General features: G+C 39.7%; 1 protein-coding gene across 5 annotated transcripts in view; it reads left to right on the top strand.

Moving 5' to 3' along the window:
* Positions 1 to 27,478, top strand: part of PTPN3 (protein tyrosine phosphatase non-receptor type 3) — a 177,032-nt gene that overhangs the window by 69,528 nt on the left and 80,026 nt on the right. For 4 of the 5 annotated variants that reach the window (XM_048046028.2, XM_048046027.2, XM_048046029.2 and 1 more), the window contains exons 2-7: positions 899 to 1,053; positions 10,869 to 10,976; positions 11,093 to 11,150; positions 12,236 to 12,314; positions 13,756 to 13,800; positions 14,729 to 14,781. In XM_048046028.2, coding sequence (XP_047901985.2) covers positions 899 to 1,053; positions 10,869 to 10,976; positions 11,093 to 11,150; positions 12,236 to 12,314; positions 13,756 to 13,800; positions 14,729 to 14,781 — 498 coding nt within the window. The remainder of the gene's footprint in view (positions 1 to 898; positions 1,054 to 10,868; positions 10,977 to 11,092; positions 11,151 to 12,235; positions 12,315 to 13,755; positions 13,801 to 14,728; positions 14,782 to 27,478) is intronic. The other variant, XM_013195332.3, reaches the window with a different exon arrangement.

Genomic DNA, 27,478 nt, shown 5'->3' with positions numbered 1-27,478 from the left:
TAATTAACCTGGAAAACTATCCTCAGCTTCGCTTGCCAACTGGCTTTATATGTTGTGATGTTAATTGGTAAACTGATCTAGTGGAGAGAGGCTTGAAATGTTTACAGGCTTGACTCTATTTAATTCACTGTTTATTTTGGTGAATGTTTGCTTTTTCTTTTCTTTTCCTTATTTTTTTTTCTTTTTACATTTATGAAAAGTATGGTTTTCAGAGTTAGTGTTCTGGAAGATTTTTCCAAGAAAAAAAAAATACAATTTTTGTGGGTTGTTCTTCTTGGTTGTAGATTTCTGGCTTCATGAATTTATGCATGGTAGGCTGTAAAATAGTGACATATTTTTATCGTTAATTCTGGCTGCCGTACATATGGTCTGTGTGTGCGTTCCTGTAACAAAATGCTATTTGACAGAATGTGATCTGCATTAAATCAAGAGTTAGAATTTAGAATAGAAAGAATTGTTTTCTTGTAGTAAAACTTATGTGGTAAATATAGAAATATGTAGGAAATTATACAGGGGCGATGAATTTACTAGGTACAGATGGTAGAAAATTTTCTTAACATTGCCTTATCTGTTTTATAGTAGGTGGGTTTTTTTTCTTATTAATTCAAATTAAGGCAACAGTCCATGCCTAACCTAAGTATACTTTGCAGTGGTTACCTGTGATTCGGTTAAGCTTGTTAGATTTGAAGCATGGAAGCCCCTCTATAGTTATGTGTGTTATGGTTTACGAACTGCTAATTTTGTATTTATTTTTATCTTTTTGTATAAGAAGCCTCTGTTAATCTAAGTATTTGGGGTGTAATGAGGCCTTCATGTTGTTGTGGGTTTCTTAGAAAAATATTGGTGAAATGTTAGTGAATTATAAGAACTGTTATTAAATGTATTTTTTGTTTTATAGGTTATTCAGCAATAGTTATGAACTCCCGTTTACGAGCCTTAGGTGGGAGGATAAATAACATACGAGCATCGGAACTACCAAAAGAGAAAACCCGATCAGAGATAACCTGTAACGTTCACTTTTTGGATGGCTCAATACAAAGCTTCAAAGTCAATGTAAGTTTGGAAAACTATATATTTTTTAAATCCATAAGTATTTGTTTGAAAGATGATGAATTGTGGGACCCTGAGGTATGGGATTTCCATAAGATGTTGAAGGCATATCTTTGTCACTTAAATTGCAGAGTTACTGATTATGAAATAGATTTATGAAGCGATGTTTTAATTTTCTCTGAAGTCAACTGACTGAAGAGTCATAAAATCACATCAAGCAGATTCTATCTGGAAAATGGTCTTCTACATGGTGTAGGAATCACTGAGAAGCAGATAAAATGATCGTGATTGGCTATGAATAAGTAATTTGTATCTAAAGGGGAATCCCTAATTTGGATGTACTACTTCTTTTCTGTCATCAAAGGACTGGTAATGCTAAAAGGAGGCCATGTAAATTAATGTAGTGAGGTCAGTACATGTTTTCTGAAATACAGAGATGATGCAAGTAGCGAAGACAGCATGGTTTAGTAGGACAGGTCAGTCTGTGGCGCTTCAGTGTGTTTTTTTTTATCGGTTTACCTTTTAGGGGAGCAGAGCGGGAAAGGGGATGGAGGATGTTGGAAATTTTGGACAGGCTTATATAACTTAATGTAGAGTAGTTCAGTTGGAAGGGACTTAACAAAGATCATCAAGTCCAACCTCTGAGACAAGTTTGTGCTACAGAATTTTTCAGGAATATCTGTACTGTGAAAACTGCTAATAGAATGCAGTTATACAGATAGGACATTATTCAGTAAATATTTAGTTTTATAACCCTTATTACTGATTAAAGGTGTTATTTCATTTTTAGATGAAAACAAAAGAAATACCTTAACTCTTCAATCAGTTTTTGGTAGAATTATTTGACCATACAGGAAAACTGAATAAACTAAAGTGTAGTGTGAACTTGTGCATGATGCTTACTTTGTCCATTTTACCCAGTTTGAGAAATAAGGGAGTTCTTATAAGGACATTCTATTGCTGGATTTCTTTAAAGTATGGCATGCATTCCTACAGGAGTCTCAAAGACTCATTTGAGAACTTATTTTCGAAAGTGTTGTTATAATTCACTTTGCAGACTGATTTTATTTCTGAATTTTGTCTGGATGTTTATTGAATAAAAATTAATATGCTAGCCAAACAAATTATTTTCATTTTAATTGTTTGCATTCCAAAACACGCAGAATTAGTCCAATATTTTAGTATATCTTTTATATAGATAAGCATATATATTGGTATATATGTGTTATATACACGTAGATTAATATATAAAATGTATATGTAGGTGTACATGCACATTTATATATGTATGTATGTGTGTATATATATATATAAATGTAATAGGAGGTAGCTAACAGTGGGGAGCAGGATGCTGGGGGGAGGTAGGAATATAAGAGAAGGAGCAGCACACTAATAGGAAATTTTCATTGTTCATTTCCAGCATGCCCTATAAGATTGCCTTGTCTGTTAATTGTGACTAGATCTAGCATAAATTTCTCGTCCCCCAGACCCATGTACGACGACCTTTGAAAAATGAGGAATTAAAACTTTTTGTGTAGTGTAGTTTTTGTAGTGTACTCTTCCCTGTAAGCAAGTGTTTACAGAGCTTTAGATTTAGCTCTTGGCCTGATGAAATCTAGCACCGTGCACCTGAACTTTGTGCTTCTCATTTCATCCTCTAAGCAGTGAGTTCTGTACAAAAGATCAAAACTGTTATGAACCTCTGGACCCAGCTAATTCATCTCCCTGCCTCGAGCGTAGCCGCAGGGTGTCCCTGCTGGTTGTCTCCTTGATCCAGGAGTCAGAAGGGCCTCCTTCCCTGCCGCTGTAACGCTGAGCTGCCCTGAGGGCAGCACAGGACCCTTCCTCGCAAAGAAGCGAGGAGCGTGGCTACCTCGCTGTGTTGTGTGTTAGTGCAGGGACAAGGTTTCACGAAGATTAATGTCCTCACAGTACTGAGCTCCCCTACCAGCTCCGAGGGAGGCTGTGCTCATCTGTCAGGCCTGCCCTTCCTGATTACCTGACCTTGAGGCCTGCCTCAGGGCAGGCTTTGCTGCTCTCTGATTGTGTCACAAAGTCCAGCTCTGAAAAGGACTGGAAGCCAGCTGCTGAAAACTCATTTGAGTTCTGCTTATATTAACAGACAGATTCAGCTTCATGAAGTTTGCATGCATGTTATTTTCACAGCCAACACCATTTGGTTTTATGTCTGTGAGCAAAGCACTTCAGCGTATCAGTGAAAAACAAAGGCTGGGAAATCTTCAGGGCTAGTTTGTGGGCTAGGGGCACCTCATAGTGATTTATGAAAGCTCTGAGTTTGGATGTATGTTACACTTTGACCTAATATTAGACTAATATTCACGTACACATAAGTATGCCTCGTATTTGTAGATGTAAATATGTTTCCACCACAAGTAGTGGAAAGTGAATGGGGAAAAGCAGACTATCCAAGTGTAAAGCCTAAGAAATCTTCGCTTTCTTTCATGCAATAGTCTAAGTGGAATTAAAGACTCCTCCAATTCTAATGACAACAAACTGAAAAATATTGAACGTTGTTTTGTCACGTAGCAGTTATCTGAGCACAGAATTCTTACTCAAGAGGATTTCTTTCAAAGTCATGGAAGTATTATAGAGAGGAATAAACATCAAAAAAACCATCAAGGATAAGAAGTAGCTCAAGAGAAACTTGCTTTGAGTTTAAGCAAATAGGTATTTTGAGGTTGTAATTTCTAATGTCTCGCTGGCACTGAACAAATGCCTAAGACTAATGAATTTTAAGTGAATTTGAATCTATCACCTTTGTATTAAATTTAATAGTCTAAACAGTCAACCTATTCACACATTGAAAATAAGAATTTATGTATTTTGAAATTTTGAACTAGTAGGGAAGTTAATGTCTTGATACTCATGGTACCACCAAATATATAACCTTCTGGAGAACAGGGAGAATAGAGAGCTGACTTTTTCTCTTCATTCTGTAGCAACTGGATGTTTATCGAGCCCCCACAGTTGAATTTCCTCAAACTTTGTTGGTAAACTGCATGGGCTTAGAAAACTTTCCAAATCGTAGCTATAGGTGTCTCTATCATTCTGCTACGTGGGACTTCTCTAAATGGTTGTACCTGTAACAATGCGAACAAAATCCAGCCGTCGTAAAATGGGGCAATGGAAGGAGGAAGATGGTTTTTGCTTGTGGAAATAACCTGAGGGACTTTGATTACTGAAAAACCTCGGGATAGTTGCTTAATTTGATTTCTTTGAGTTTGTTCTAATTAAGCTCTTACGCTAAAGAATGTTGGTAGCTTGGCCAGGTGAAAAGGAAGATTTAATTTCAAGAGAACCATTTTTTTCTTTTATATTTTGGCTTTGGCACAGTAGTGCAATAGCCTTTGTTGTTCATTGTTTTTATTTAAAGGAGCTTATACTTGGTGAATGAGAAATTTATATTGATGGTATCACAAAAAGTTAATATAACTTGTGGTATGTACTGTTCTTAGGTCATCTTTATCAAGAAAGTTCACACTGAACTTAGACATACACGTTTTGCTTCTTTGCTTGCATTCCAAATAGAAGTTGTACGTTAATTCTGCCAGGCTGAAATGGCCTGTCTTGTCTTTCCTCCATCATGTGTTCCAGTATTTAGATGGAACATGTCCAAAGTCCACCCAAAGAATAGAAGGTGCATGTAAGCTAAAATTTGGAAATATTTGAGACCAAGGCTTGACTGCGCTTCATACAGAATGTTGTATTTGAATATATTCAAATTTTCTTGAAGCCTTCAAATAAATGTCATGTGTTTGAATTTTGTGATAAGTTTAATTCATTTGTCTCTGAACTTATGACTGTCTTCACATGAGGAAAATGTTATTTGTCATTCTAATACATACAGAATGTGCTCACATACCATGTTTGGGTGTGATAAATAGGTATATATTGAGTAATAATGCAGATCTGTTTGCAACTTTTGGTGTAAACATACAGGAATTTTCCATTATTGCTCTACTTTGACTCATTTACCAGGAATGACTACTTGGGAGCTATGCGTCTCAATTTCCAGCAAACTGACTTTTGGGAAAGGTTAAAACATAGTTTCAAATAATCTCTGTATTGTATTATCTTTCTGAAACACAGTTGATGCTTATGTTTTTAGTGCCTGTGATTTTTGCTATTAAGCTACTTGGCTTCCTTCTAGAAGTAGGGTTTCCTTCTAGAAATACAATGATTTGGTCGTGATAACTAGAAGTCGTATGACTTGAAATTCAGATACTAAGGATTGGTGTTTTTTCTGTACCATTCCAATCAAGTTCCTCTTTTTAATATTTTGAGAAGGAACACGACTGTTAAAATTATCAGCAACAATTACTACTGATATGTTTAAAATAATGAGCAGAGGTTCACTTAAAGGTTCTATTTGGTTGTGGGTGTGAATTAAAATTTTAAACTGCTCATACTAAACTGCGGCAATACAGACGTGTAGCATCTTCATCACTTAAGTTTTCCTACTGGTGGACATTGTTTGATAAAACAGGAGAGGTTGGTGGTAATCTGCATCTCTGCATGTGGAAAGAGTTACTGTATGAAATTTCAGGCTAGCAACAAATATTTAGTTTTATGTTGAAGCAGATCAGGCTACTCTATGCCTGGAAAACAATAAGACAGTATGAAACTTGATGACTTTGAGGACAGTAAGAAAGTGATCTGACCTACTGCAGGCTTGTTAGTCTGATCCCTTCAGGGTGCCTGACTTCGTAATAAATGCTGAAGGAAAGTATTTGTGCAGGGGAGATATTTCCAAAGTTAGATCTGGCACAACAAGCATCATATGTGTTCAACAAACAAAATCATTTTTGAGACAAAGAAAATGCAGTGAGTCAATGCTCTGTGGGCTTAGATAACTTATTTTGTGTGACCTTTATAAAGGAAAATACTGAGCTGTAGTGTAGGAAATATAGCAGTGTTATGGGATGGGCAAGGAGTTGGCTCAAGGAGGTGCCAGTAGTTCCTGCTGAGAAGAGAAATGTTAAGCTGTATAAGGACATTATCAGTGGAGTTACCAACTGGTAATTTCTTTAACATGTTGCTATTAATTTTTTTCAGTAAACCAAAAAAGTAAGGTTTGAGGCCTTATTTAAAAACCAACCCAACAAACAGAAAGAAAATAGGAGTATGATATAGCAGACAGGTTACCGTGAAAAATGAGTAATGCAGTCGGAAAAATCAGTGGTATAAAGTAATAGCTTTCCTGAGACGTATTTAATGTGGGCTGTTTTATTTTTTTGTTTGTTCAAGCTTAGTTTTCAGTTGTAAACAATAGAGGAGGAGAACACTGGTAGTTTGTAGACAGAAATACTTCTGTTGTGGCTGTGAAAAAGGTGAGTGTTCCTGCGCATGAGGCAGGAGCTTTGAGCCAACGTCGAGGAAGTATTAGCAGTGTTAGTCTTGGCATTGGGGCCAGCCGCCATGGAAAGTCATGTGCAGATCCACGAGCAGACAGAAAAGGCAAGTTTCAGCTTGGGCAGGCAGGGAAGGGACGACTAGGATGCTCTGCAGAAGTTGGGACCTGAGAAAAGAACAGGCTGTTCTGTTTATTTTAGCTAAACAAAATCTTGCATGCTCTGAATAAAGGCATCAGGTGAGTAAATAATTTCCAGCAAGAGGAAAGGGCATTGTTAGCAGAAGAGCAAATAAACTAGCAGTGTGTAAAATCAGTGTGGATATTGGAAAAAAGTGTAGCACTTTGTTCAAGCTCTTAGGCATATAGGGACCAAAAGCTGTTAGTAGTGGATGAGTGTTAAAGGCTTAAATCAAGAAAGGATGACCTCAAACAACACTTGAGGAACAGTGGGCATTGTGTCTGTAGTGAGATTGAATTTGCAAAAGCGTAGGAGGTGCTTAATTGTGAGATCGTCATTGCCAGAAAGTGGGGCAAAGCTCTTGCAGAGGAGACAGGGAGGTGTGTTGCACTGTCCTCTGAAGGTGTTGCTTTGTACAGGTTACTCTGTGGAAGGTAACGAACTGAAAAGGATGATTTGCGTATTTACCCTTCCACTCCAAAGAGCTAAGTCTTCATTTACATGATGTTTATGCAGTTCTTAGGACAGCGAATCTTTGATCATACAAGCTGCTAGGCAGTACTTAAAGTTAAAAAATAATGAAGGGGTTCTTTCTCTTGAATTTTTAGTAAGCTACAAGATTTGAAGTAGGCTAATAATTTCCAGCTGTATTTAGGGAATTCATGTTGTGGCACAGGCGGACTGTAACAGGTATAATCTTTAAATATTAATTTTGACCTGTCCAGCATGAGGTGAAACATGTTTCAAAACAGATTTAAATGGACTGAAAAACGTGTAGTTATGAGGTGGTTAATGCAAAACTTTTAACACCAGAATAAGGATTGGTGAATGTCAGAAAGATTAAGTAAATGGAAACTTCTTTCAGAGCAGAAACAAGAAACCATCTCAGGATCTCGTGTTGTTGTAACAGTACTCAAGTGTGAAACGTGCATAAGTTTTTACCTCCTTGTAGGAAGGGAAGAGCTTTATGTCTTAACTACTTGCTGTAATGATTCGTAGGGTTAAGAACTTGGTTCTAACACCCGGTTCAGCTGAGTGGTGTTCATGTTGTTTTGTCCTCTGCCCGTGGAGGAGAGGAGTAAGATTATTTTACCTTTTAAAGCACTTGAGACTTTGTAGTGTTTGAGTACTATGTGGCTTTGGACTGTCTATTGGAATGGATGTCAAAATTCAGAATCAGTGATGTGACATACTTAGCCTGCCTCACTTTACACCTAGTTCTGAAAATTGTATATGTGCAAAACAGACTGAAGATAATGCAGCATGAGCTGTGTGGGTAACTTTATTTTAGGTATATAGGCTGAAAAATAATTCATCTGTTTCTTAAAACAAAACTAAAGCTGTGTAAATACAGGTTTTGTTCAGGAAAAATAAAAACCTTCAGATGCAGGAATTTTGACAACTGGAAAAGGTTTTAACAATTGGAAATGACTTCTTGTACTTGGCTTAGATTTCGGGAGTGGGTGCTTCATCTAGGCACTGTGGAAGAAAATTTATGCTTTTGATACCAGAGAGCTAGGATTGGAGCTACAGAAAAGCGGTGTTGACGATTGCTTGTCAAAGAAAATGGAGAGGAGGAGGAGGAGGGAATGCTAGGTAGGTAGAGGAAACTACTTCTGGCTGCTGTTAATGCTGAGCAGGTGGGTTTAGGATTCAGAATAGAGAAACAGGGAGCTTACTTGCTTTTAAAGGGAAGCAGTAAGAGTGCTTAGCATTTCATGTGTGGCACAGGAAAAGAGGTGTACCACTGTGGTGCAGGTGGGGATAGAGAAGAGGAAGGCATTTGAATCATGTTGACGAACCAGAAGTGTTAAAAATGAGAAAGGAACTAGGAGGTAATGGTGTTGTGAGGAAAGGGAATCAGAAGTGTTTGAGTTTACAGAGCAAATTAGCAGTAGAGTCTGCCCACGGTAGTCTCCTCCTGCCCTGCTTGTAACAAAACCCAAGATTCCCGAACTCTTTTGTTTCAAGTGTATGTGTCATCCTGAGTAATGACTGCTTTTGGTCACAGAATAACCATCAATTTCTCAGTTTGCTCAGTGTCAGAAGTGTGCTCCAGAGATGTGAAGTCAGAGTTGTGCAGGTGTCATGTGGTGCCACTCGATAGTTTTTAATGTTCTGCTTGTAAGCAAAAGGGAGAAAAAAAAAAGGAAAAAAAATCCCAGGTAAATGAATACGGATGAAATGAATATGGAATGAGATGCCACAATTTTTACTCTGGGTTTAAGTCTATGTATGCTATTCCAGAAAAAAAAAATGTTTTGATTGCTGCTGTGATTTGAATGTCCCAAGGGATGTTAGAAAGTGGGGAGTTGGGAATGTATAGCTTGGGAAAAGGGAGAGAGGACAGAGCTGCGTTTGATGGCAGCACAAAGTCACTGACTTGGTTTGACTTGCAGTTATTGCAAGACTTGCAGTGTTTGTTGCAGAAGTTAAGCAAGATGGGAGACTGATGGAGGGAAAAAGGTGGTTTCATACATACAACAGCTAAGTGTTGCCTACATTGGTTTCTTCTTATGGGACTTTGCTCCAGAAAATTACGCACAGCTTTTCATAGGAGGCCAGTAGTTGTTTTCCTGATACCTTACCTTTTTTTCTGGAGTCTGGTGTAGAAATAGTGAGCATTCAGATCCCAATGGAGCTAGTGAGCTCTGCTCTAGTAGTAAGTGTAAGGTAATATTCAGTACTCCAAAATAAGGTACTAAAGTGTGTCTTGTGATTGAATTTTTGGTGGTCCTTTCCAGTCTTCTAAGTAGGAACAATGTTTTTACGAGATAAGGGGAGAGTATGGTATATGTTCATATTTAAAGCACTCTATTACAGTGCTTTGGTGCCCTGTGTAAAAAGGGGAGAAAAAAGAAGAAGAAAAAAAAAGGCCCAAACCAACAAAAAGCAGGTAAATCTGTCTTCTGAGTGAGCAGGGCTTAAGTGTTGTGTAATAAACAAGGTCTAAACAAAGAGAAATGAATAAAATATTGTGTTCTTGGCTTAAGTGAACGCTCTTACACAGTGAATAAGACTGGGGCCATCCACAAAGATGTGGTGTGTAAGTTTCTATGAATGCATAAGCATCAAGTCCTTTGGTTTCTTAAACAAAGTGCTTGTGTCGCAGCCTGAAGAATTTTCCCCTGATGTCATTTTTGTGCATGTGTGCAGCTTATTTCTGATTTTAAGAGTAAGACTCAGAAAATTCAAAAAGAAGATTCAAAAAATTTACATCTATAATCTTTTATAGATTATAGAACAAACTCCTGGATTTTGTTCTGTCCAGCAACTTAGTATATAAAGAACTACACTGAAAATGCATTGCAGCACGGCAAGCTGTGTTACATGTTAGCATCTTTAAAACTGAAGCCTTGTTCAGGGGTTTTGTGCTTTGTTCGTTCGGTTTATTTGTTTATTTGTGTTAACAGCATTGATTAGCGGTGTGCTTTGACGTAAGCTGGTTAATCTCTATTCCACACTGCAGTGGTGTGGAGGTATGCTAATTTAATTTCAGGGGAAATATCCTGTGCTTGTGCATCCGGGTGTCCTGTGGCATTCTCTGGTTACACCAGTTCTTCTGGGAATACCCGGCGGGATGGGTGTCCGGGGTGGCATAACGGTAGCAGGGCGAGTGGGAATTCAGGCTAATGAAGTCCAGGATCTCATGGCTGGGATACAGCTTTCTCCTACGTTTTTCCCCCCCCCCCATTCTGGTATATACAAACTTTCCCTTCTGAAAGCTGATGTGGAAACAGAAAAAGCTGCTTTGGTGGTGACATCAGGGCCCACAGCAGCCCCGTGTGGCTGTAAGCCAGGATTGCAGGGTACAGCCCCAGAGAAAGGGTATTGCTCCTGAGGGCTGATTGAGCAGAGGTGGTCTGCATGAAAGGCAGCCGCAGAACCGACCTCAAGGACCTGAGTTCTTGTCAATTCATATTATGAGATTTCTGGTACCTAACGTATTCTGGAAAGAAAGTCTCTTAAAAAAAATAGACTTTTATCAATTGAAGTTCTTACGTTGCTGAGGAACATTGAACCAATGAATTTTTATTCACAAATTGTTTATTTTTTAATAAAACATATTTAAATTAATTGTATATCACAGTATATAAGTGTCACAGTTTAATTTTTAATAAAACTTATAGAAATTATTTAAATTGTATATTACAGTGTGTAAGTGTTGCAAAGTTTATTTTTTTTAATAAAACTTATTTAAATTAATCGTATATTACGGCGTGTAAGTGTTGCAGAGTTTCACTTCTAAACTTTTCTTGTTTTCAGAAACAAGACACTGGTCAGATTTTGTTGGATATGACCTATAACCAGCTGGGTGTGACAGAGAAAGAATATTTTGGTTTACAGCAAAATGAAACGTTGGTAGATTCACCTGTAAGTATAGTAAATAATAAATGTGTGTGTATATATATGTGCATATATATACATACACACATATATATAAAAATAAACACCAATTGTTTGTAAATATTTTTTAATCCATCTAATAGTTTTTCATTTCACAGCGGTGGCTTGAACCAAACAAACCTATTAGGAAACAGTTGAAAGGTAAGATCTATTTTTATATCTCGACTGTAGCTGTGTAGTTCAGCTTTTTTATGTTCTTATGAATGGAATAAATACAGTTGCTGCTAATTAGTGCATCGAGATGGTAGATTTTCTTTTAGAGCAAGTCTTATCTCTGCCAGTCTTTTCGGCAGAACTTTCTGCATCTCTGACTGCTCTCTGAGTTAAGTCATGACAGATCACTAACTGTGCTGTGTCAGTGTCTACACCTCACTTCTGAGCACTGTTGGACATCATGGCTAGGAAAGCAGTAGTCAGTTTGGTGCCAGTAAATTCATCCCTACATGAAAGATAAGAAAGAGGGATTTTGTTGAGGGATGTGTAGCTAATTTATTGTATCAAGTAGAATAAAAAATAAAAATAATAAATAAATAAATAGTTAATTTTATGCAAAGAAAAAAACACGCCACCAACAAAAAAAATAAGTGCTTCCAAATGCATGCATTTCTTTAGTATGTTTCATTTATAAAGTTTTAGGTAGCACAGAATGCTTACCAAGAGGAAGGAGAGCTTAAGGACAGGCCAGCCAGCATGATAATGCCCAGACAGCAGCCCAGAGGACGTGGAGTAGTAGGACAGTGTCCCAGTTTGTGCTGGAAAACTTGAGCTGTTTTTAAGCTCTCTTCTTTCTGCTGTATTCTGGAGATTGTGTAGAAATTCAAATAAAAACACATGAAGTTAACAGGGTGAACTTCTGCATTTTATATTTCTGTTATTAAGATAGAATTATCCTGGTTGGGACTCTTCATATACATTTGCTGCTTTTTTCTTTTCTAATAGCTATTAGAGCAAAGCAGCAAAGATAGCTAAATAGTGCTTTTTATGTAAAGTAGCATGTACTAAGTACTTTAAACGAAAGCATCATAATACTTAAGAATATTTTCTTTTCATAGTTGGTGTGGGGAATCAGGAAAGACTTCTCTCAAAGTAAACCACAAGAAAAACACAGGAGATTTTTATGTGGTTATTCATATAACTTTTCTATAAATCTAGACGTAAGAACCTTGGGTATATCTTTTTTTTTTTTTTTAAAGAGAAAATTGATTTGGTCTTCTGAAATATTTTAGGAGGTTTTCCCTGCACCCTTCGTTTTCGCGTAAGGTTTTTTATACCTGATCCTAACACACTTCAGCAAGAACAAACCAGGTAACTTCTGTTTGATGTTTGCTTCTATAAACTAAGTATGTGTAAAGCCTTCCCTTCCACCTCCACTGTCTGGAAAACTACAGTATATTATGTAATATAACCTCGTATAATTCTTTGTATTAAATGTGTTTTGAATTAGCAGCTTCATGTGATGATTGTAATGAATGGTTTCTGCTATAGGCAGCCAGCAATTCCAAAATACAGGCAGAAGTATAAGCCAGTTACAGAGATGTCAGTTGTTTTATTTGCACATTGGATTCCTTTTTGAACTCTTTATTGCTGCATATTGTTTTCCTACTCTTCTGATCCCTTAATTAACCAGATGCAAGGATTAAAAAATGGGGAAGTTCAATGATTAAGCTGTCTGCATGCCTGAAGTCTGTTAATTTTTTTTTTTTGTATTAGCACTGAGTCAGTTCTGAACACACTTGGTAGATTTAATTCCAAGGGTGTGAGAGGGCGTTGTTTATTTTCTTTCAGGAAGAGCAGATAACAGTTCTTGTTTTCTAGTTCACCCATTACTTGTAACATACAAAGATACATAATGGTTCAGTTTATAGCAGACCTTCAACATTTTCTTTTTTAATCTGAGTTTTGGGAGTGATGGGGTACATGAATTATAAGTAATTTTCAATTAATGTGTCAAAAGACTTGAAATACTTGTTTTGTTCAGTGTACAGGATTTAGAATTTAGAATTCACAGGCTCCCACTCATCTGGCATTTTAGTAACATTTTCATTGTTTGTCTAAATTTTAATAGCTAATTTCAGTGCCTTGAGAATATAAATAGTACAGCATTTTAAAAGGTTTTCTTACAGAGAAATGAATTATTGACCTGTTTTGGTATTTGTTAATCATGTAAGCCGTAAGCTGTTCTGTGGTTGTAAACTAAAATTATTCAAAGGCCTGCTCTGTGTGATTCTTCACTCCCAGCACTCCAATACTGCCATCAAGTAATTTTGTCAAACACCCTAATATGAGAAAGACTAAACTGCTCTTGGAGGGTTGTTTAAGAGCTTTTGTCAGCATATGCTGCTTGAGGAATGTCTCATCCTCCCTTGATCATTAAAAATAGTCCCAAGATAGACTATCGCAGATCTATTTATTTTTTTAAAGAAGTTATATCCAAGTTGGCTGCTCCTGTGAGAAAGGGAGACTGGTTCTGTAATTGTTTGTATTTTGCAGTGTTCATTATGACATTAATACTGTGGTCCTTGGGTTGTGGTAACGACTGTCAAAGATCTTTCAAAACCGTTGTGAGAAGAGAGTGGGTGTGTGATGACGTATTTGTAAATGCCGCTAAGCTTTATTAATCTGTTTGTATAATTTGCAAGGAAACCTACCCCCATAATAAAATAAAATTAATACTTGGAACCATTTAAACCATACCTTTTAAATATGAAAATTAAGTCTTTTTCTTTTCCCCAAAAATATTTCCTAGGCACTTATTCTTCTTACAACTGAAGACAGACATTGTGGAAGGAAGGTAATAAGAATCTTCAGCTTTTCCATAATTCTGTTGAAAATCAAAACCAATAAAACAAGCCTTTTTCTGATGATATCTATTGTTGCTATAAAAATGTACATCACGAAATACTGCTTTTAAAAAAATCAGTTGCTTGGAAACACTGCAAATTTTTGCATAGCTCAATTATTAAGAACAGTTTAGGAGTCTGTTGTGAATGAGCTGTAGGAGATGGTGTTTCTGCACATACAATGTCTGCTTGAGACACCCTCTTTCTGCAAAGCATGGTGTGCTAGACAGTATTGTAAACATGAGGGGTCTGCTGTCTACTGCAGTAACAGGAAGGGAATAGCAAAGGGCAGTTCATATTACTGTTTCTTACTGTTTCTCATGGTCATGGGGTATCTTTCCTATATAGTGTGAACATATATACCCAGTGGTTCTTTGGGTTGTGATTCCTGTGTGCTTGTAAATTAAAAAAAAAAAAACCACGAAAGAGAAGGTCCAGCTTATCAGCAATCCTAAATTGCCTTTAGGATTTCGTAGTAGGTGTTGTTTATGGAGTCACTTTTGCATATTATATTAGAGCTTGCCTGGCATTTGGCTTATTTTAGAGTTTGTGTCTAGTTTTAAATATACCAGACTGCAGCTATTAAAATAATGTCTAGAGCCCCATAAAAATCCCTTCTTTTGTTTCCAGAATACGCATCTAGCAAGAATATGTCCTTTTAGGACTAGATACATCTATTTGCACAAGAAGCTGTTACCCAGCTAGCCTGTAATGTTCAATCTTACTTTGCTTTGACAATCAATCTCTGTAAGAAAAAAATCAGACACCCTTTGAAGATAAACAAGTCCTTATGTACTGAACTTATGAACTGAACTGATTGCAAAGATGTCGTTAGTGTTTATACTGTTTGTCTAAATGAAAATATTTCCCTCTTTCCAGGTTGTCATGCCCCCTTAATTCTGCTGTTGTTCTGGCATCGTATGCAGTACAGTGTAAGTAATGATCTTTCTTTTGTTAATAAATGTATTTGACCAACCACCTTCTCTGCTGTTCTGCAGTGAAAACTAAGGGAAGATTTCTTTCCTTATCTGCTGGTGTGGAATGTCGAAAATGCTACAGGTGATGTTTTGTGGCATTTGTAGAGGACGGGAAAGTTACTAATGACAACCTTCAGATATTATACGTAGAAAAAGTGTACTTATTGTGTCTGTCAAAAAAACACAAATAAACAACAACAATGGTGTTCTTACATTTGTGCGCTTGTAGAATGTGTACTGCTGACAAAAAAAAAAAAAGTGCATTTTCATTGCCATTGGAAACAAAATGAAGCTTAGTGTTTGTTACAGTAACTACAGGAAGGCATTCCAGGGAAATAAGAGATCATCTAGAGAACAGTTAAGGGGAAGGTAAATTGATTACTATGATTAAGAAACTCAAATGTTCTTAGGTAATGTTTTCTCAGGAAATACTGATTTGTTAGATATGTAAAAACTGGCAGTTTGCAATGTGTTAAGGTGACTCTGCTTTCAATAATTTACATCCTTGTCATCTGCCTGCTGCTAGCAAAAAGAAGTTCTAAGGGTAATATTAGAAGAATAAAAATATTTTATTTTTGCATTTAAAAAAAAAAGATTGTGGAGCAAGCATAATAGAACAGTTGTATAATTACTTTGACATTAGCAATGTCCACAGAAATGATTATAGGAAGGCATGAAACTGAAAAATTAAAATTCAGTTTTCAAAGGAGAAAGTGTAGAGTGGCAAGCTGTGGGTCTCTCTGAAAATCCCAAGTGACTGTGAACAATCCACTTTTATGTTCATTGTGTTTTTCATCCTTCTATTAAATGGACCTTTAACCATATTCAAGATTAATAAGAACAGTTGAAACCAGAACATGTTTTCCATGGTAGGCTAGTGTCCTAGTTTTGTTGCAAAAGAGAATGCATACGTACTCCTGTGTCTTTGGAACACAGTAGGGCACTGAAACACTGAAACAGTCAAGGATGCTAAGTGCAGCATTGGCAATGTGGTTGTGCTAAAGCAAGAAGATGAGAAGGTACACTGAAGAGTGCAAATACTTTTGTTCATCCTGAACTTGTGATTGATTTTCAAAATGAGTTATGTCACGGGTAGCGTACCCCAAATGCCAAAGTAATTCCTGTTTCCCTTTGGTTTTATGAGAGCTCCCTTTTCAGTGCTTTTAATAGCTAATGATGCAGTTAGTTTTATGAAAGCAGAATGACGGAAGATCAGTAAAGGTTGTGGAAGCGTACTAGCGTATTTTAATATCTAGTGATACTTTTTAAGGAGAGTTTAAGGTTTTTGGTAGGAGGTATCTGCTTGTTGTGAGAAACACTCCGTAGCCAATAACTTAGGCTCAGGCGAGGATCTCAGTGAAGTAGTAATTTATTCGCGATTGCAATGGCGGGCGCCCCACAAGCAGGAGAGCGCGCCTACTAGTTCCAAAAACACAGTTTATATACTTTTTGATGACAGGACCCTCCCCTGTTTCCCCACTGGAGTGGGTAATCCAGGTTCACAATCTACCTGATGCTTCACAGACAATGCCTGGCCTTCAGTTGCCGGCCTGTTTTTGAGATGGTAATGTTTTCTCCCCTTATCTGGCTTGACTTAACATAGTGATTTTCACCTGATTGCTCTAAGGAGTCTGGTTGTCTGCATTTTAGGAGGACACCTGCTGAGCTTTCTTATCACTGTAAGCATATCTCAATACCACATTCCTTCCTTCTATACAATGTAACACTGCAAAAACAACATTTCTATTCCCACAATTCCCCCCTTTTCTCTTTTTATAATTTGTTGATTTTTGCAAAATTTTTCTCTAAGATGTAATCTGGTAGATGTCTTCCTCTTCTTTACTTTCTTTGCTTTCCATTTCCTCTAATATCATCATCTTATCTGAGTAGGGTGGTGGATCCATGGTCATTTGTTTCAAAAGTGCAGTTTCAATTAACCGCTGGACAAGTCCCCTTACACAGGGGATAATGCAACAACCAATGGCTGTCAAAACTCCTGCTACTACAATCAAGGATGTAAATATGGACACTACCATCCCTTTCCATTTACCAAACCAAGATTCCAACCATCCTGTGATGGAAGTGTCTGCTCCTGAGTTTTCTGCCAATTCATTGGCAAGGGTGGTAAGCCCTTGCAATGCTCTAGTTACTGTGCCATCCGGGGCAGTATTGTTAGGGATAAAAGTACAACAACGGTTGCCCAGCATCATGCACACACCACCTCTCTCCGCAAGAATCATATCTAATTCTATTCTGTTTTCCCAAGCCATTTTGCTGGTGACATCTAGTTGTTCAGCGATTCCTCTTATCGCATCTCTTGTATAGTTTATGAATCTCTGCTGATTATAATAGACATAATTAATCCAATCCACATTTTTATTAATTGTTACCCACCAGAACAGTGACTCAAACCCTGCAGCAATTTGATTCCTGGCTTTATGTTCATCAGGAACTCCTCTAGGCACCCCTATAGAATCTATGTATACTCTATCATCAAATGATATTCCTAAGCCTCTTTTACTTCTTCTGGGTATTTGTGATGTTTCGCTTTCAAATGCCAGGGTGAAGGGTATAGCTAATTGAACAAGTGCACAAGTGCCTCCCCAGTTAGATGGTAGGGTGGACCGTAAGATCTTCCCTCCACAGTACCACCAGAGATCTGCCCTAGGGATCTCAAGTCTTGAATAGTTTCCCATCAAGTCCTCGGTAGCATTCAAGGTTCTCGTGCACAAGGCAAATTCTCCCAGATGCCAGGTAGCACTCACACCCTGCCGTGAGAGGCAAGCTGTATGGTTACCTATAGCTGTGGAGAATACAGGGGGAACCCTGATATTGCTATCATGCGAGGAAGGGAATAGCAAAGAGAGAGACTTACAGGCCTCATTTCCCCAGGCAGTCTTTTCTTGGTACAATGCAATCATACATCGCATTCCCTGGGAATCCTCGGTCCACCCCAGTGGGCAGGGCACTATCTGGGCAATCAGTCATCCCGAGGCACAAGCATAGCAATTGCTATGGTTGAGACTCTGGACAGTATATTTGACCCATTCTATCCAGGCATTCACATCCCCGTACCCTGTTTCAATCTCAAATGTTTGAACTGCCGCATTTCAAAGAGGGCCTCCTGTTTTCTCTCCTGTTTTCTCCTTGAGTTTCTCCCTTTCTCTGATGGCAATAGAGGATCGTTTCCATACAGCTATTCTCAATCTGGCTGTTGGGTCTCTACCAGTTATTCGTTCCCTCTGCTCAATTGTCGTTGGGCATTTAAATCTCCACAAGCCAACACCTCACAAGCATCAAACATGGCAGATCGTGGTACATAACCCTCTGTCACATTCACCCATATTTTTATGGGGTATCCCATCTTACTATTATCTGGTCATGCCTTTTCCAAGTTGCCAATTGACCAAGGCTTTCTCTGAGGCCTATAATCACTGAAAACAAAATTAATAATTGATTTTTCCCTGTCATTATTTTTAAACCTTAGGTTTCCAAATAATTATTAATACAAAGAATAAGATATACACTACTACCATAACAAACCCCCCTTGGGAACACTTCAATTCACTATAGGCCAGTCCTTTCTCTCAATCACAAGTCACACTCACTAGTTACCTGTGAAAATAAAAGGTTAGTTTACAATCGCAAGCTCTTATCCCGCTCAGAGTCCACTATGAGATTTTTCTCTTCGATTTCAGCTTCCAACAAGTCTTCTGTAGGAACAGCTTCCCAGGTACTAGGGTCGACGGATGCCTTCACTCGCGTATAGTGAGTCCAACCTTTTTCCGCAGTTCCTATGGCTGTTTCAGTGGTTAGTAGTACTTGGAAGTGTCCTTCCCATTCGGGCCGGAGTTGATCCTTTCCAGGTCTGAATCAGGACCCAATTTCCCACGGGTCCTGAGAAATGACAAAGAAGAGGACAACCCCAGAACACAGTTCTTAAGAAAACTCTCTTGTTTCGAATTGCGGTATCTCATCCCTTCTGCCCAGATAGGGTAATCCGAACAGCATCTCATACGGTGAAATTCCTATATCGTTTCTTGGTGCTGTTTGAACCTGGAGGAGTGCTAAAAGTAAACATTTTACCCAAGGAAGTTGGGTTTTTAACACTAATTTAGTTAATTGCTTCTTTAATGTCTGGTTCATTCGCTTTGCCTTCCCAGAAGAGGAGGGGTGCCAGGGGGTGTGAAAAGCCCACTCAATCTCTAAGGCCTGCATTAACCCTTGCAGTACTTGTGAAGTGAAATTATTTCCTTGATCTGAATCAATGTTTTCAGCTATCCCATATCTAGGGACTATTTGCTCCGGTGATACCTTAGCCACCGTGTTTGCAGTGGCAGATACAGAGGGGAAAGCTTACACCCATCCAGTCACGTGGCCAATTAGGACAAACAAGTACTTAAATCTCCCTCCTTTACGTAACTCAGTAAAGTCTACCTGTATACTTTGGAAAGGTCAAATCCCTGGCTCCCGTCCCCCTCTAGGTTAGTTACAAATGACCTTTTTATTTGCCTTTTGACATATGGTACATCCTCTGCATATTTGCTTCACTAAAGTGTATATTCCTACACAGACATACTTTCTTAGCACAACATCACACATTGCTTGCATCTCCCAATGACTCTCTTGATGTAAAACATCATATTTGCCTCATTGGTGCTTTATTCAGCATTTCTCTCCCATCAGGGAGTATCCATTTTCCCTCAGGCTTTGTGGCTCCTGATTCCTTAAAGAAATCTCTCTTAAAAACTTTTTAGTTCTTTCTTAGTTTTCAACAATTCCCTGAATCCTCTCTGGATTTATTCTCAGTTTTCCCTCAGACATTAGATGCCTTAAATACCTGACTTCTCTTTCTACGTATTGTAATTTATTTTTCAATACTCCCAAGCCCTGCTTTCCCAGAAAGTTGAATAGCTTGTTAGTAGCTTCCTTCACAACTGTTTTCTCCTGTCCTGACAATAAACAATCATACACATTTTGTAACAGAAATTCCTCCTTGGGAGGTTGGAATTGCTCCAAAATCTGTTCTAGAACTTTGCCCAAATTAATCAGAGGCCCTGTAAACCCCTGAGGTAAAACTGTCCATATGTATTGTTGCTTCCGCCCCCACTTCAGAGTCTTTCCAGCCAGAGGTGAACATATCTTTGCTCTCAAGGCCTGAGAGCACTCCATTAATACCACTGTTATTCCAGTCTAACAATTTACTATTTGAATGCCCAATTTCATCATCAAATCCCTTCCCAACAAGTTAGTCCCTGGCTTGGGTACATACAATAATTGCCCAGAGATCATTTTATCCCCTAGTCTCAGCTTGGTACCCCCCAAAGGTGGCACTGTTACCCCAGCCCCTTCTACCCCCATCACTTGTTAGGGTTTCATTAGTTAATTTAATCCCTTATACTTTACAGGCCATTAATGACCTAGCTGCCCCTCTGTATTGTGTTTGATGGCAAGGTTCGGGAGGGGGCTGCAGTGGCAGCCCCCACGAGGAGAATCCAGAAACCACCCCGTAGCAGATAAGGGACAATTTCATCCGGCCCCAGAGGGGCCCACCGCTGCCCAGAGCCAAGCCATGAGCAACACAGTCCGTGCCTCTGTGAGAGCACATCCACGAAAACAAACATACAAACAAACAAAAACCTGCTGCTCAACAGCAGCTGGGAGAGCGAGGAGTGAGAAACCTCCCCGCAGACACCAAAGTCAGCACAGACGGAGGGGGTGGAGGCGCTCCAGGCGCCGAAGCCGAAGCCCCCTGCGGCCTGTGGAGAGGCCCCTGGTGGAGCAGGCTGCCCCCCCTGCCCCCCCCTTCTCGATACTTGGGAAACTGACCAAACACCACAGCAAATATACCAAAACTTCTAGACGGTTACTTAGATAATGCCTACATCCTCTTTCCCTGCTCATTCAACTTTCCCAACTCATTCAAAAAACAGCTCTGTCAAACATTACATACCACACCTTTAACACCTTCAATAACTCTTCTTAACACTTCTTCCTATCTTTCTCCAGCCTGTACTTTCTCCAAAGTCTCAGTCATTAGCCAACTTAATTCCATACCTTTCTCCCTCATCCCATTTTCCTTCTCTCCTCCTTCTTCCACTCCGGATATTCCTACCTGAAGTGGCCAGCCTGCCCACACTTAAAACATCCCATCAAAGCCTGTCCCTGCTAAGATTCAGGCCACAACACGGGTAGCTTTCCTTGCCTGCCATTCCTTCATCTCTCTTCCCCTCTTTTCCATCCTGGCCCTGACTCCCCCTGAAGATTTTCTTCCTCTTTCTCCAACCCTCTGCCTGACTACCTGCTACACTGTCAATACCATTAGTTTCACTCTCTGCTGTTCCTTCTCATCTCCCCTCTTGACACACACGTTCAGGGCCTCCCACAGGAGGGCCCCCAGTGACTGTTCACTACATCCCCCCCACCTTCTGGAGCATTTTCTGTGCATCTTGCCAGGCTTCAATCACAAAATGAACTTTCAAGAGCCCTTGGGATACCAGGTCCTCAGGATTCATCCCCAAGTACTTTCTCATTCTGACCCCAAGTCTCTCATATGATTTCTGTGTTGCACACTATTATTCTTCCAGCCAGGATCGGCAAGTGGTTATTTCTGCCCTGCCGGTATTACCCCTGGTCCTGGAGGATGAGTTCTTTCCCATTTTTGTATTGCAGCTCTCCTCCTGATCATTCCCATTTCTTTCCCTGTAAACAACATATTTATATACATAATTCCCCCTCCCCAAGAGTATAAGTTAGGCCCTAGGAAACTCCTAACCTCTCTGCTGGTAAGGAGGGGGGGAAGTTCACTTAAGAGGATACACAGATAGTGTTAGTGCTGTTAGTATCAGGGAAGGCAAAATTCTCAGTACCTCTTCTACCTTGTTCTAATTCTTTTACCAGTTTGGGGTACCTCCTGTTCCCAGAGCTAATGTTATCTATAGTTCCTGTCTCTTCTTTCGGAGAAACTGCTACAGCAGCCGCTGCTGCTGCAGCAACTTGGGGGTTATAAGGAGGAGGTAAGTTATCCAGAAGGTCCCATTTATCACTTGTCTCTTCCTTTTTCTTTCCCTCTTTATTCTGATTTTTGCTCAAAACCAAATTTATTCCTTGTATCCAACAAGCTGCATACTCCGATTCTTCTTCCGAAAATGGAAATTTGTTATTAACATAAAAATTTAAGGCCTGACATACCCAATCTTTGTCAGACCCGTATTTTGGCCAAAATACTGCAGCTCCTTTAATTGGTTCTTTCGTTCAGACTGATACACAATATTTAACCATTTTCTTCCTATCTTTTTCCTTAGTTTTGGGGTTATTCTTCCAATTTCTCAACATCCTTCCTAAAGGACAGTCGGGAGGCACTCCCCCAGGGATATCTCCCTGTCCCCTGGAACTCATATTTCCCATTTTTCCTATCCTGGAAAATGGGGGTGTACTGCCAAGCACTACCCCGTGCAAGGATTACCGCACACCAAATTTCCCTGGTGTACTGCCAAGCACTACCCTGTGCAAGGCTTACCGCACACCAAAATTCCCTGGTGTACTCCGAGCACTACCCCGTGCAAGGATTACCGCACACCAAATTTCCCTGGTGTACTGCCAAGCACTACCCTGTGCAAGGCTTACCGCACACCAAAATTCCCTGGTGTACTCCGAGCACTACCCCGTGCAAGGATTACCGCACACCAAATTTCCCTGGTGTACTCCGAGCACTACCCCGTGCAAGGATTACCGCACACCAAATTTCCCTGGTGTACTGCCAAGCACTACCCCGTGCAAGGATTACCGCACACCAAATTTCCCTGGTGTACTGCCAAGCACTACCCCGTGCAAGGCTTACCGCACACCAAATTTCCCTGGTGTACTGCCAAGCACTACCCTGTGCAAGGCTTACCGCACACCAAATTTCCCTGGTGTACTCCGAGCACTACCCCGTGCAAGGCTTACCGCACACCAAATTTCCCTGGTGTACTGCCAAGCACTACCCTGTGCAAGGCTTACCGCACACCAAAATTCCCTGGTGTACTCCGAGCACTACCCCGTGCAAGGATTACCGCACACCAAATTTCCCTGGTGTACTCCGAGCACTACCCCGTGCAAGGATTACCGCACACCAAATTTCCCTGGTGTACTGCCAAGCACTACCCCGTGCAAGGATTACCGCACACCAAAATTCCCTGGTGTACTCCGAGCACTACCCCGTGCAAGGATTACCGCACACCAAATTTCCCTGGTGTACTGCCAAGCACTACCCTGTGCAAGGCTTACCGCACACCAATTTCCCTGGTGTACTCCGAGCACTACCCCGTGCAAGGATTACCGCACACCAAATTTCCCTGGTGTACTCCGAGCACTACCCCGTGCAAGGATTACCGCACACCAAATTTCCCTGGTGTACTGCCAAGCACTACCCCGTGCAAGGCTTACCGCACACCAAATTTCCCTGGTGTACTCCGAGCACTACCCCGTGCAAGGATTACCACACACCAAATTTCCCGAGACTCTTCCTTTCTCTCCCTTATCTCACGCTTCGTCCGTCTCCGGCCGCGCCCCTCGCGGAGCTACGGAACCGCGGATCAGGACTCCACACTCGCTTCGTACAAAAGTACGTCTCAATCACACATCACACATCACACAGAGTCTCACCCGACCCCCAAGGCAATACTTAATATTTCTTACCTTGGTCTGTGCACAGAGTTACCGGATCAATTCTTAAAACCCAGAGTGCCTACCTTCTTCCTTTCCCCACTACTTCACGGATCCTGCCTCTTTAATCAGTCTCGGGCCCTCTGTCAGCTCTCTGCAGAACCGCCACCGTCGATGCACAGGACCGCTGAAATCAGCGGGGCATGCCTTCCTGCTGCTGCGGCGGTGGGGCTCCCCGGTAGGTGACTGGCTCCCGGACGAGCCCCCAAATTGTGAGAAACACTCCGTAGCCAATAACTTAGGCTCAGGCGAGGATCTCAGTGAAGTAGTAATTTATTCGCGATTGCAATGGCGGGCGCCCCACAAGCAGGAGAGCGCGCCTACTAGTTCCAAAAACACAGTTTATATACTTTTTGATGACAGGACCCTCCCCTGTTTCCCCACTGGAGTGGGTAATCCAGGTTCACAATCTACCTGATGCTTCACAGACAATGCCTGGCCTTCAGTTGCCGGCCTGTTTTTGAGATGGTAATGTTTTCTCCCCTTATCTGGCTTGACTTAACATAGTGATTTTCACCTGATTGCTCTAAGGAGTCTGGTTGTCTGCATTTTAGGAGGACACCTGCTGAGCTTTCTTATCACTGTAAGCATATCTCAATACCACATTCCTTCCTTCTATACAATGTAACACTGCAAAAACAACATTTCTATTCCCACATTGTTAAAAATCAATTTTCCACAGTTGCCATGGGTGGTTTTACCTGAGCTGTTTCCTGTTAATGCAGCTTCTTGGTGTTTTTCAGGCTGCTGTTTCCTTTAACTTCCATTGTATGCAGAGGGAGAGCTCACAGCTCTTTGATAACTTTATGCTTATTTAAAAAAGGTGGAGCAGTTGTCACTAGGGGGAGGGTTGAAATTGATGTCTTTCACTACGCATGAATGAAGCCTGATGTTTGATATTTCTGCTCTTGTATTTAACTATATTTAACTATAATCTTTACATATGGCAGTTCTGTGGTTAACCTTCACAGGCTTCTTTTGAGTTTTGCAAGCAGATACTTGGTGGTGATGGCTGCTGTGCTGTTAGGATGCTCGTTATCTCGGTTGCTCATTGAAGGGATGTTTGGGTCTAGTACTACTGTTCTAAAATAAAAGAAAACCCTGTTGTCGTAATCTTTACCTTCATGACACACCCTGTGTTGTTTGATGGTGCTAATTTACAGGGGAATACAAATGTGTGTGAATAGTGTGTCCAGTTAAATAGCATGTGACTCAACTTGATTACCAATTCAGTTCAGACATTTGTAAGTATAAGTTTGTTTTGGATGCATTTATGAATATTAAACTATCAGTGAGTTTTGAAATCCTTTTTTAAGGAGAGCTTACTAAGGTGCATTTCAAATAACTTCAAAATTTCTGAGACTGAAGCATGCTCCTCTATTAAAATAACAATTTAATGGGAGATTGTACCCCTTGTTTTCTACCACTGTAAAGTGGGAATGTTGTACAGTCAAATTAAATAATGGATGTGTATCGTGTCACTTTTTATTTTATGTCATGTAGCTGATTTAGCTACACTTACTTTCTGTTCCTGCCTGTAGTAAGTTCCCATTTCCAAGACACTATCTAAATGTGCCTAACTACAAGTATGCAAGAGGTCCCATGGATTTGGTTGAAGTTTTTGCTCGCTTGTGTGTTAGTCATTTGCTAGTCTGGGACTTGAATCTAAAACACAGCTGCAAAGCCAACATGAAATGCTATGAATACTTCTAAGCTTTCTTTTTCCTGAACATCAGTTGTTCAGTGATTCATTGTGACTGTCTTTTTTTTCTTTTTCTTCTTTTAAGCAGTATTTGTCTTATCTCCTGTGATATGGTTCCCTTCTCAGCTGTGCTTGGAGGTCTGTAGCACACTGCTCTCTTTCTTCCTGAATTTACTCGGGAAGGGGTTGATGGGTTGCTTGAGATTTAAGTGGACTTCAACCTCTTTGAAGAAAAAGAAGGCAGGCAAGGGTGAGGATTTTAGGAAAGCTGAGCTTAGCATGCAGGTTCCTCAGGAGGTAAGAGATTCTTACAGTTCGGAGAACTCCAGCAAGCGTTGGCCAAAGGTTGAGATCCTGTCAACCTCAGAAGAGGAGGCAGGCCGGAAAATTTAGGGGAACATCAGTTCATGAAAACAACAGAATATCTACAGTGAGAGTTGCACCATGTAGTTTCCCCATCCACTTTCCTCTTGCTTAATTCTTCTAACTTAGCTTCATTTTATCCTCTTCTTTTTTATAGAAAATCCATCAAAACCTTTGGCTTCCTTTGCAGAGACCTTCCTCTTTGCAGCTAGCATTTTTTTTAATTATTATTATTTTTTGTACCTTTGTGCTTGGTTCTTGCCCTTTTTTTTTTTTTTTAAGGGAAATAGTGTTCTGAAGGACGTTGTGTAAGCTGATGGATTTGTTCAAAGGTCAGTCAAGGTTCCTGCTACTCCAGGGTACCTGTAGCCCTTTTGCTTTGGAACCAAAATCAGATTTGATAAATATAGAGAACTTTGACTTGAATTTCCAGTGTTTGAAGTTATTTACCAGATGTTTGTGTGGCCTATCCATTCTTCTGAAGCCTGCAGCAATGCTGTTTAATCATAGGAGACATTTATCGTGTCCTACAGTGCTTGTCATCAGCAGTACCAGCGTGTTACCTGTGGTGGTGATGAAACCCCGAATACTAGAATCCTGCTTGGAGAGATGAATTGAAATACCTGCCCGTTTTCTTCCACATGGTTCTCTGTGGTCTAGATTGCTGGTTCAGGGCTTGCTGGCAGCTTTCATACAACAGCAGCTTTCTTGCTGTTCTGGATTGTTCTTCCTTAATTATGCTTTACAGTTGTGATAAGCAATACAGAGGACACTTCAGAAGATAATTACTTCATGTGTTGTTTGTCTGAGGTTCTTCCACTATGCTGCAAATAATTGTTTGAATCTGTAACACTTTAAAACATTGAAGCACAGTGCTGTAATCTCTGGAGTGGAGAATCCTAGACTGGGATACTGGCTAATACTGTGTGGCTGAAGGAGCTGACTTCTTATAGTGCCTTGTAGACCAGCTGCTATTTCATCTGTATTTTTAAGATAGATGAACCTTTTAATAAGTACTTCTGTGTGACATAATTAAAAAGGGGAATAGAACAGTTACCAAGGATCAAGGTCCATGTGGTGCGTTACTACGCCCACAATAATGAGTTGTAGTGAATTGTGAGGCACAACATGTGACTGATCAGTGGAGTTTTAAGGCGTTATTAGTTCCACAAATCCTCCTAGTGTTTTGGGAGTACTGATAATTATTCCTTTTCATAAGTATTTTATCCTAACCTTTGCCCCTACCCCCAAAGTTTTTCAAGAGAAATACTCCTTGTACTTTGGATATGCTTTGCTCTTCTCAACACTTTCTGATTGTGATTGGATGGTTTCTGAAGTACATTTGTATTTAAGATTTAGAAATAACAACTCACTAGAACTCATTTTCAGCTTTATTCTTACTTCCCGTGTTTTTCAACTTTTGTCTGAGTTTTCAGCATCTGATTTTTTTTTTTTTGAAATAAAATGCATTACGATGTGTTTGACTCGTTTTTCTTTCTGGAGTGTTAGTGGATAACTTTGAGACCACCGTTGTGTATGTATAGTTGCCATTTATTTCTACAAATGTTTCATTACTTTTTTTAATACCTAATTTCTCTTTCCATCTCACCACAAAGTGACCAGTTTCCATAAGTGTATTCAGCAACAATTTACAGTCGTCATCAGCAAAACAAGTTGGTTTTATCCATGTGTTAGCTAGCTCTTCTTGCCCAGTGGGGAATTTGTGCTTGCTTACTTAGTGGTTCTCTGAGTTAAGAGTTCATATTCTTATCCTTATTTAGTTACAGGTTGCTTTTGTTGAAACAGTTTTGATTCTCTTAACATCCACTTAAGATTTTTTGGTCATTTTTGTCGTCTTTTTCTGATAACTGTTTTCAACAT

The sequence above is a fragment of the Anser cygnoides genome, chromosome 2, assembly GCF_040182565.1.
Source record: "Anser cygnoides isolate HZ-2024a breed goose chromosome 2, Taihu_goose_T2T_genome, whole genome shotgun sequence".
Classification (NCBI taxonomy): domain Eukaryota; kingdom Metazoa; phylum Chordata; class Aves; order Anseriformes; family Anatidae; genus Anser; species Anser cygnoides.
The sequence above is the reverse complement of the archived record's forward strand: the minus strand, read 5'-3'. Positions and strand labels throughout refer to the sequence as shown.